Source organism: Hemibagrus wyckioides, linkage group LG09 (genome assembly GCF_019097595.1).
Source record: "Hemibagrus wyckioides isolate EC202008001 linkage group LG09, SWU_Hwy_1.0, whole genome shotgun sequence".
Taxonomy (NCBI): domain Eukaryota; kingdom Metazoa; phylum Chordata; class Actinopteri; order Siluriformes; family Bagridae; genus Hemibagrus; species Hemibagrus wyckioides.
In genome coordinates, this window is record NC_080718.1 from 5,929,498 (window position 1) to 5,940,610 (window position 11,113).

The 11,113-nt window shown below is 41.7% G+C and overlaps 1 protein-coding gene across 2 annotated transcripts; it reads right to left on the minus strand.

Moving 5' to 3' along the window:
• Window positions 1-2,386: 2,386 nt before the first annotated feature.
• Window positions 2,387-10,345, minus strand: LOC131358844 (zinc-binding protein A33-like). 2 transcript variants are annotated; one of them, XM_058398219.1, is made up of 9 exons: window positions 10,229-10,265; window positions 8,530-8,695; window positions 6,523-6,614; window positions 5,519-6,075; window positions 5,333-5,428; window positions 4,995-5,228; window positions 4,742-4,904; window positions 4,516-4,542; window positions 2,387-4,297 (listed from the first exon to the last, which is right to left on the minus strand). In XM_058398219.1, the coding sequence occupies exons 2-9, from the start codon at window positions 8,595-8,597 to the stop codon at window positions 3,747-3,749; spliced, it is 1,788 nt and encodes a 595-aa protein (XP_058254202.1). In that variant the 5' UTR covers window positions 8,598-8,695; window positions 10,229-10,265; the 3' UTR covers window positions 2,387-3,746. The 2 variants fall into 2 exon arrangements, with proteins under 2 accessions (XP_058254202.1, XP_058254203.1); XM_058398220.1 differs by lacking the exon at window positions 8,530-8,695 and having other exon boundaries at window positions 10,229-10,345.
• Between the last annotated feature and the right edge of the window lie 768 nt (window positions 10,346-11,113).

Below are 11,113 nucleotides of genomic sequence, written 5' to 3' on the forward strand. Positions count from 1 at the left end.
GTAAGGGCCAGATGGAGGGTTGTGCTGATGGCATCGTCTGTGGATCGATTTGGACGATACTCAAACTGCATGGGGTCGAGTGAAGGTGGCAGCAGGTTCTTAATGTGTCTCATGACGAGCCTCTCGAAGCACTTCATGATGATGGGTGTGAGTGCAACGGGATGGTAGTCATTAAGACAGGACACTGGAGACTTCTTCGGCACGGGGATGATGGTGGTTGACTTTAGGCACGATGGGACAACGGCGCTGCTCAGGGAGATGTTGAAGATGTCCGTGAAGACATCCACTAGCTGTTCCGCACATTCCCTGAGCACTCTGCCAGGAATGTTGTCTGGTCCAGGAGCTTTCCATGGGTTAACTCTGTGTAGAGTTTTCCTTATGTCAGCTGTGGTGAGACAGAGCACCTGGTCCTCTGAAGAAGGAATAGTCTTCCTCGCTGTCACGTCATTTCGTGCCTTGAACCAAGCCTTGCCACATGCGCTGAGTGTCGCCGCTGCTCTGGAAGTGGCCGTGAATTCTCTGGGAGTGTGCACGCTTTGCCTCTCTAATGGCTCGAGACAGTTTAGCCCGTGCTGTTCTTAGGGCGTCCTTGTCTCCAGTTCTGAAGTTCTGAAGGCAGAGTCTCTGGATCTTAGCAGCGCACACACCTTTGTGGTCATGCACTGTAGCAAAAGCTTGCTGTGCTACACAAACTGTAGCAAAAGCTTGCTGTGGGTCCCGTGATGATTTTTTTAGGGTTTTGGAGACATCTTTAAGCATCTGCAGTCTGCTCTTGGGGTGAATTTGCTTGGATGGTCTGACCTGGCCATGTTTGCAGTTGTTTTAAATGTTCTCAACTTCTAAATTATTTTCTGGATACTGGAATGGCTGATTACAAATTCATTTGAGATCTTTTTATATCCCTTACCATCAACAATCTTTTTACTGAAGGCCTCAGAGAGCTCTATGGATCTCACCATGGTGATACCTCTCACTTCATCAATTAATAGCAAACCAAACTAAATGTCTGAGGTTTAAAAAAGGCAAGCCTCCTTCAAAGTGCTTTGGAACAATGTTCTGATAATTTGCACCTGATGTGATACACCTGTCAGTCATTTTATCAATTTTAAGTACAAATAAATGTGGGGGTGTCCTAAAAATCCAAGAAATTGGATTTTTTAAATTTACATTTTACAGATCATTTAAAAAATACTTCTCTTTGGTTGTATTTGTTTTGTTATATTATTTGAATCTTTCAATATTGTTAAAATGAAGATCAAATACCCATATTTATAACTAAAACACAGACTTTCATGGGGTGTCTTAATTTTTTCACATGACTGTATATTTTTATAAGTTTTAAAAATCGCACACAGAAAACAAATATTAAATAACATTTTGTTGGTTATAATTTAAGAAAAAGTGGACCATCTTCTAACCTCGGAAGTGCAATTTTTAAGTATAGTCTGAACTATAAAGTATAGGAGAGAGATGTATTAGAGCTGTGTATCAGAAGTGACATTCTTTTACTTTCTTACAGGTGGAAGCAGGCAGTCAAATAGAATGGACTAGGACTAAATGATATGATTGCTCAGCACTGCATGACTAATTTACTGTCTTTATGATCAGAATCCACATCAGGTTACATATTTAACCTGGTTCCCTGAGATAGGAATGAGATGCTGTGTCACTTGCCACACCACATCCACTCGCACTGGATTCAGCTTGAGGCTTTGAGACCTCATATTGGCAAGCACAGCATCTCGATGACTGGCCGCCATGGCCTTCGACTGGGCCAGGATGAGCAAGTCGTCCAGGTAATTCAGTACAAGGATCCTGGAGATGCAGCAGCACCAAAAAAACACAATACTGGTATGCTTCACCCCCGAAGGCAAACCTGAGGAAGTTCCTGTGTTCTGGTAGAATACCTACATGAAAATAGGCATCTTTGATGTCTGGTGTCTGGTCCCTCTCTCACCCTCCTCTGTCCACTCTCCTACTCTCCTTACTGTTTTTATGATCAGTATCTGTTCATCCTGGTCTGAGTCGATGAGCTTATTTCTTTATACTGTGTTAATTGGAACTTCAAGCAAAATACCACAAGCATGTTCAAACAAAAATAACTCTGAGAACAGCTGGGATTGGTCAGAATCAGACGTGGGTGGGAATAGTTAACTCAGAAATTTGCTTTAACTAGCAGATCCACCTAAGCATGAACTTTGTAGGTTCATCCATGCTGCTCCATCTGCTATGTTCTATTTTTTCTTCTTTTTAACCTTTCCAGCAGTAAATCATTATTCACTTTACATATTGACAAACATTACATGGTAAAAAGCACAGAATTTCATTTGTGAAGACGGGGGGTGCTAAGTGGAGGAAAAATCAGACCCAAGTGCAGGGATAGATGTCAGACAGGGGTTTATTATAAAATAACAAAATGAACAGACACCAGAAAACATTAGGGCAGAACTAGGAACTAAAACCTAGAACAAGATACAAAACCAACGACATAAAATAAAGAACACAGAGTAACCAACAGCACACAATGACGAGGACTCGGCAAACAACACACACAGGACAACTGGTATAAACTGGGGAGGTAAGTAGTGAAACAAGAGGGAAAAGTGTGCAGAGGTGTGCTAAGTATTGGGCGGGGCAAACACGTGAGAACACAAAATATAAACAAAGACACATGGCACAGGGTATAAACAAACCTCTGCTGGAATGCCCCCTGTTGTTCCAGCACGGAATTAACCAAGCCATCCATGACGTTATTGAGTATTCTGAGAGTAATAAAATATATCATTTAGTCTGTTTTCCCCTTTATTCACACTGTTCGATGTCACTACCTGCTAAATTGTTTGTAACATTTGAAGGTGGTTCCACATATTTAGTCTGGACTGTATAATGGCACAGTGACAGACAAAACAAGAGAAACAAGAGAATATATATTTTAAATCAACGGATTATCAGACTTCAGTATATGAAATCATATGATTATGAATATTTTACATTAGATATAAAATGTTCTCATGAACAAGGAAAGAAGGCAATATTATAGGGTTTATAATAGGGTTATAATATATACAATACAATACAATTACAGTATAATAGGGTTTTTATCTAATGATCTATAACGATCATTTTAGCAATATTATAATTAAAAGTGCATTGATGGAAGTTCATTGAAAAGGAATCAAGTGCTGTATTTACAGCGTAATATCAGGATGAAAATACATAGTTCATAAAAGGATCAGAGATGATTGGGTGATGCTGAATTTTTCCCTCTATCATTCTTAGAAGAACTTGAGTTATGGATAAAGTTTCCCATTTTCCTACATTTTTTCACCACCCAGTTACCCAACCTGCATAACACACATGTTGGGATAGACTCTACACTTTATTCATAAATTAATTTTAAAATCTTCCTAAATAAGAAGTGGCTGATAAGAAATTTCAGAGATTGTATGTTCAGTAAATACAGTAACATGGGCTTTACAAAGACAAATTTGGTTTCATATTTTTAACAAAGATCCACAAAACTTAATACAGTAAAAATAGCAATTGTGAATTGTATGATTCAAATGAAGTGCAATTATTTTGAGTTTACACGAGTGAATAGCAAGAAAATCAGTGTTACTGAAACTTTTTTGAAAATCTTTTTTTTGTTTGGTTTGGCCAGAAAAATACCGACACAAGATAAAAAACTGATAAATGAGACACACTGCCTTTCATTCTGCCTTACTTCATCTAACTGAGGTGAGAATTTATTCAGTCTTCAACACATTAGAGATGATCAGAGGTGCTGAGTTTTTACCTCCATCATTCAAACAAGGACTGAAGTATGGATAGAGTTTCTCAGTGAAAGAGTGACCAGTGAAAGAGTAGATATGAAACCTGGCCTCAACATCATAAAAGGAGACCAGACCCTCCTCATAATCCACAAACACTCCCACCTTCTGGGGCTTTTCTCTCAGGGAGAGCGAGACACAGGGATCATCCCAAGCTGTGAACTTGTTCTTGTTCCTCAGAACCACGGTCCAGAATCCCTCCTGAGGGTTACATATCTTAATCTTTCCCTTCCTGTTAACAGACTCTCTGACCACTCCTAAATCCCACTCAGTCTTCCCACTGACCTGCACCTCATAGTAAAACCTCCCTGAGGAGAAACCCTGCTTTCCCAGGACTATGATATAATCAATGAATCTTTTCGGGGTGTCTGGGAGATTCTGCGTTGTGTCTCCACACGTCACTTGTTTTCCATCATCAGAAAGAATGAGAAAGGGATTAGCTGTATCAGGATCTAGAGTCACATCCACTGAGAGAAACACACAGCATGTGATGATTAATCAGCTAAATAATAATAACAAATAATCCAGTATAACACAGTAATTATCATTTATAAGCAGGTTTGTGAAAGATAAAATTGGCTTAAGTTAAAAGCTAATTTAGTAACAGGAATCACTTTAAATCTTCTTTTATTACAATGATTCAAGTATCAATATCAAGTATCAAGTATCAGAAACTGCAGTTTACCTGCATACTGCTGAATCCTCTTCAGTTCTGTGGAGACCAATCACAACAAAAATATTTATTAGATCAGATATGTTTTTTGTTTAAACTTGAAATCATATGATGCTATAAAATTCATTAACACAACTATGCCTTTATTCATTTATCAATAAACTAATAAAATAAATAGCAGATTTCATACAGCCCCTTACAAAATAATTCATTTGTTCCAGACTTCTCAGTTTCTCACCTGTTTCTCTCAACTTCTCATTCAGCGTCACACTGAGTTTCTCATTCAGAGTCTCCTGAAGCTGAGACAGGGCCGTCCTCAGAGTGTCCACACTCAGTTCAGTGTTAATGCTGATCTCAGTCCAGTTCTTGGTGTGTGGAGCGATGCACAGTGACGGGTAACCCTACAGTAGAACAGGAGAGAGGAGCAGCCCTCAGCTGATGTTCTGTGATCTTCTGCACTGTGGCTGAGTGATAGAGAGAGGAACACTGACCTGGAGGAGGTGGAGATGATCGTCAGTGAGTGAGAGCTGCTCCAGCTCAGCATCTCTCTTCTTCAGCTCCTCTATTTCCTGTTCCAGCTCTTTAATGAGTCCTTCAGCCTGCTTCTCTGCTGCTTTTTGCTTCTCATCCATCATCTCCAGCAGCTCAGCCTGACTCCTCTCAATGGAGCGAATCAGAGAGGTGAAGACTTCAACACTGTCTGATTTCTCTTTCTCTGTGTTTCTCTAAAAAAAGAAGAACACATATTTACCTAAAATGCTATGACATGAAATATGTATGAAAAATGTACAGAATGCAGCAGATATGAACTACATCATGTTTCACCCACTTTGTTGAGCTCTACTGAGTGATTAATCTCCTGGATCTTCTTCAGTCGTGTCTGGATCATCTGCTGCAGCTCTGACTGTGTTTTCACCAGCTGACTCTGTGCACAGAAATCAAAAACACACAACAGTTTATTTTCTAAATGTGAATTCATTTATATTTTTTATAAAACTATGTTGGTGTCTCTCACCTTCCTCTGTCCACTCTCCTCCTCTAATGGAATAACTTTGTGATCTTTATGTTCTCCTTCAGTGCAGAACTGACACACATACATCTGATCATCTTTACAGAACAACTCCAGAGGTCTCTCGTGCTTCTGGCATATGTAGTTCTCCAGGTTCTTCACTGCGTTTATTAGTTTGTGTTTCTTATATTTTGGAACATAATTATGAGGCTCTAAATGAGATGTGCAGAAAAGCACACCACAATCCAGACAGGATTTTATGGCTTTTCGTTTTACACCAATGCAAATGTCACAAAGAATCTGAGGCTTTTCTGAGACTGTTTTCTTCTTGAAGTGATCTGCAACCTCTCTCAGTGTTATATTAATCTTGAGTTCAGGTCTCATGATGAATTTCTCTTTACAATATGGACAATCAGAGTGTTGACTCGTATCCCAGCTTTGTGTAATGCAGCTCTTGCAGAAGTTGTGTCCACATGGAGTGGTGACGGGATCAGTGAACACTTCCAGACAGATGGAACACTGTAACTGTTCTTCAGTCAGGAGACTGCTGGATTCATCTGCAACTGGTCGAGGGATTATAAATAAATAAATAAATAAATAAATAAATAAGTTTAAATATGTTTATGTTAAAAATATTTTGTATGGGGGTTATAATTTAAGTAACAAGTGGACCATCTTTAAACCTCAGAATTGCACAGTACAGGAGAGAGATTTATTTTAAAGCTGTGTATCAGGATTGACGTTCTTTTACTTTCTTACAGGTGGAAGCAGACAGTGAAAAATAGAATGCCTTAATGTTCAGATTCTTCTTTATGTTATTGATGGGGTTTAAATTACTTATTTGTTTGTACTGTGGACAACAGCAGTTTAAGACAAAATACCACAAGTATGTTCAGACAAAAATAACTGTGGAATAATGATCCCTAAAAACTATTTGATTTAATAATCAGAAATCTGCTTTATCTAGCTTTTCCTAGCATATTCACTTAAGTACCAACTTTGTAACTTACTGTTAGCAGATGCATCCATGCATCTCCGTCTGCTATGTCCTGACTTCGAGAAAGGTTCAGCCATATCCTTTTCCCTCTTCTTCTTTTTTACCCTTTCAGCACAAATCATTATTCAGTTCACACTGTGCAAAACATTATGAGGTAAAAAGCACACTTTCACTGAGCATTCTGACAGTGTGACATCACTTTCTACGGCTGGTCACGAGAGGGAGCCCTCGCCTGAATTTTAATCCACTTCCGTCTTTCCACTCGGACATAAAAGAGCAACGCACACCAGGTATGACGCGAAGTATTGTCTCTGGTGGACTTACTAAGCGTTGTGTTTGTGCATTGTGGATTACCTTTTGTGGATTTACCCGGACTGTTTCTAGTTACGATTTTCTGCCTAGGGCTAGATTGGGCTTCCGTGGTGTGGGACGCGGATACCCAGATTCGCGCTTCGTTCACCTACTTCGCAAGAACAGTTAATGGAGTTGCGTCAGGGTTCTGATATGGCCGCTAACTACGCTATTAAGTTTCGCACCTTGGTGGCCCGGATGGAATGATACAGCACTGTGGGCCGTGTTTCGAGAAGGACTGTATCCCACTCTCCAGGCGGAAATGGTATGCCGTGAAGTGTAATCCTCCCTATCACAATACGTGTCCACAGCCATTCGATTGGACAACCTCCGCCGTCAACATCGAGCGGGTGCCCGCCAACACATCCCTGTGCATTCTATGGTGGAACCAACAAGCTCCAGAGAGAAGGATCCTGAACCCATGCAGCTCGGAAGGTCACGGGTGTCTGAACAAGAACGCCAGCGTCGGACACGCATACGGCTCTGTTTTTACTGTGGGAAATCTGGACATCATCGTCTCAGGTGGGAAGTTATTCGCTCTTATTTAGCTCCACGTTGCCTGTTACTTTGTGCTATGCTAATCAGAGTTTTTCTGTCTCAGCCATAGACAGTCAACCTATTGTAGGTTATTCGCCAAACTGTACTGCTGGAGTTATGAGTGGGATTATTTCACAGTGAAACCCTGGCTTTTACTTCTTCTCCCGCTAACCCTATTATACTTGGCTTCGGCAGCATGACCTTCAAATTTCATGGAATCATGGAGAGCTAGCACGTTGGTCCCTGCAGTGCGTTAATAAGTGCTTCCACAGCCTTCCTCCACGCCCATGCATGACCATTTCTGCGGAAAGTCATGACGATGTTACACCCACTCACATCCCTCGACACTATATAGACATCCACTAGGTTTTTAGTAAAGAGAAAGCCACCAGCCTCCCTGTGCATCGACCATGGGATTGTGCCATTGATCTCCTTCCCAACACCAAAGCCGCCCAAAGGTCAGATCTATCCTCTCTCCCTACCAGAATCTAAAGCCATGGATGATTACATTGAGGAAGCTCTCGCTGTGGGTCATTTTTGACCATCAACGTCTCCGGCGGCGGCAAGTTTCTTTTTTGTGGGAAAAAAAGGATGGGGGTCTTCGTCTGTGTATTGATTACCGGGGCCTTAATGCCGTCACGGTCTGCTATCCCTACCCACTTCCACTTGTACCCATGGCCTTGGAACAGCTAAGAGGGGCAAAATTCTTTACTAAGCTGGACTTACATAGTGCCTATAATCTGATCCGGATTCGGGAGGGTGATGAGTGGAAGACTGCCTTTCATACCACTCGCGGACACTATGAGTATTTAGTGATGCCCTTCAGACTAACTAACTTTGGCCCTCTCTGAGACAGGATATAGAGGATTATGTGAGGTCATGCCCGACGTGTGCCTAGGCTCGTGTCAACCGTCAGCTCCCAGAAGATTACTCGAACCTTTACCAGTCCCTCAACGGCCCTGGTCTCACCTTTCCGTGGATTTCCTGACAGACCTGCCCAGTTCTGAGGGATTCATTACCGTCTTAGTGATTATTGACCGATTTTTCAAGCTTATACCTCTGAAAGGGCTACCCACAGCTCTGCAGACAGCCAATGCCCTGTTTCAGCATGTGTTTTGTAATTTTGGTTTACCGGAGGAAATCGTGTCTGACAGAGGCCCTCAGTTTACTTCCAGGGTATGGCAGGCTTTCTGCGAACATCTGGGCATTGAGATGAACTTGAGTTCGGGCTATCACCCCCAATCCAACGGCCAGGCCGAACGCTTCAATCAGGAGATCGGCCGGTTCCTCAGGTCCTACTGCAGCAGGGAACAACAACGATAGAGTGAATTTCTACCATGGGCCGAGTACGCCCAGAACTCGTTAACCCACTCCTCCACAGGCCTGACCCAGTTCCAGTGTGAGTTGGGGTACCAGCCCCCTCTGTTCCCATGGTCCAGTGAACCCGCTGACGTCCCAGCAATGGCAGAGTGGTCTCGGCTTAGTCAGGAGGTTTGCGCCTACAGAGGGCTATCAGAGACGTCAGGCTGATCAGTGCCGACGCCCTCATCCTCCATATACAGTGGGGCAAAGTGTGTGGCTCTCCACCAGCAACCTAAAGCTCAAACTGTCATGCCGTGCTCTGTCCCAGGTTCATTGGACCTTTTAAAATCATCCGTCAGATCAACCCTGTCTGCTTTCGTCTCCAGCTCCCTACATATTACCGTATATGTCCCACCTTCCATGTGTCTCTTCTCAAGCCTGCACATTCTCGCTGTGGGGCCCCGCCTGCTTGCGAACCTCCTCCTCCTCTGGACGTTGATGGGTCTCCTGCCTATAAAGTTAGTGCTCTTTTGAACTCCAGACATGTCAGATCTCGTCTTCAGTACCTGGTGGACTGGGAGGGATATGGACCTGAGGAACGCTCCTGGGTGGATGCGGCTGACATTCTGGAACCGTTGCTTATGGAGGACTTCCACCGCTCTCACCTGGGTAGACCCGCTCCGTGCACTAGGGGGCGTCCACGTTGTAGATGCCCGAGAGAGGTTCCAAGAGTGGGGGGCTCTGTCACATCACCTCCTAGGGCTGGTCACATGAGGGAGGCCTTCGCCCGAATTTTAATCCACTTCTGTGTTTCCACTCAGACATAAAAGAGCAACATGCAGGTATGATGTGAAGTATTGTCTCTGGTGGACTTACTAAGCGTTGTGTTCATGCATTGTGGATTACCTTTTGTGGATTTACCCAGACTGTTTCTAGTTACAATTTTCTGCCCAGCCTCTGAAATTGCCTCTTATTGTTATTCTGACCCTGGACTGTTTCCTCTTTGGTGCCTTTTTGTCGTTGCCCTTTGGATTATCTGCCTTATTGTCTGATTTCCCGGTTTCAAACTTTCTGCCTGTCTTCGACTATGCCTTTAGCTTGCCCGCCTCTTCCCTGCTCATGGATCCGGCCACTTCTATTATTCTGATAATTGACAACCGCAACAGACAGCTCTCTATCATTAATTATAATATTATAGTGTCTCACTTCCTGGTGTTAGTAAAACTGCTGGAATGTGGCGCAAATACATACTTGTAACAGACATAAGAACATAAATTTATCTTAGCTGGCATGTTTGTTCACGGAGAATGAAATGTATTCCTATTCAATTTAACTCTTTTTTTAACCATTTCTCTACAAGGTCAATGTCAATCATCAGAATAATAGATGGTCAGGGCAGGGATAGAACTACATCTTCACCAGGTGCTGTTTATTCAGTACTTAACCACAGTCTCACAGAAATGAACTATCAAACAAGATTAAATAAAGTACTTAATTTAGTGTTCTCTGTTGAAATCGCTCATATTTACCTCTTCTGTCTTCCTGGTTGAGATGAACCTCCAAGCTGGTCTGCTTTCACTTTCACTTACACTGTGTGATGTCAATACACTGAAGGCGGTTCCACACATTAACCCTGGACTGGCACAGTGACAGACAAACAAATAAGAATTTACCTCAGATGTGTTGGTAAATTAACCAAATTTACATGTTAAATCAACTGCTAACCAAATTTCAACATTTAACAACACCAGGATTGTATCACAACTCATGAATTTGTAGCCGGAAAGATTTTCCCTGTTCTCAGAGCCACGGTCCAGAATCCATCCTGAGGTGTCTCCTTATTCCTGATAACAGACTCCCTTTCCCAGGATTATCAGATGATAAGTGAATCTCTTCAGGTTTTCTGAGAGTTTCTTTTTCGTGTTTCTCCACATGACTTGTTTTCATCATTGGACAATAATAATTAGTAATCATCTACTATATCACAATAATGATCATTTTGGAAAGCAGGTTTGTGCTGGTTTTGTTTAAATATATTCTTATGCAAATCCATGCAAAAACACACCAGTGAAGAAATAGTGAAAGCGTGTACACAGTTAATGTTGAGTGGGTTTATTAAAACTGCAGTTTATAAATTTCAAGGATTTGGAGACTTAAACTTAAAATTAATTGAACTATGTTCCTGATGATGTTTCCACTGATTCCAGCTGATTATTGTTTATAAACAATATAATTTATAGCTGGTAATAGATGATTTATTAATATAATGTTCATTTGTGATCCATCAGAGAGTAATGATTAAAATTATTACTAAACTTGCTAAAAGCCCACGAGCAAGGATTTTAACAAGATTTTTTTTTACTGTGTTGATTATAAGCTGAACATATTTGACAGGAGAAAATGCTTCGTAAAAC

Excerpts from the sequence above, each read along its gene's own strand:
- LOC131358844 (XM_058398219.1), bottom strand. The coding sequence starts at position 8,597 with ATGTTCGCAGAAAGCCTGCCATACCCTGGAAGTAAACTGAGGGCCTCT. Across the intron at positions 6,076-6,522 it reads CATGGATGCATCTGCTAACA|TTGCAGATGAATCCAGCAGT; the intron begins GTAAGTTACAAA and ends TCCCTCGACCAG. Across the intron at positions 5,229-5,332 it reads ACTCAGTAGAGCTCAACAAA|AGAAACACAGAGAAAGAGAA; the intron begins GTGGGTGAAACA and ends TTCTTTTTTTAG.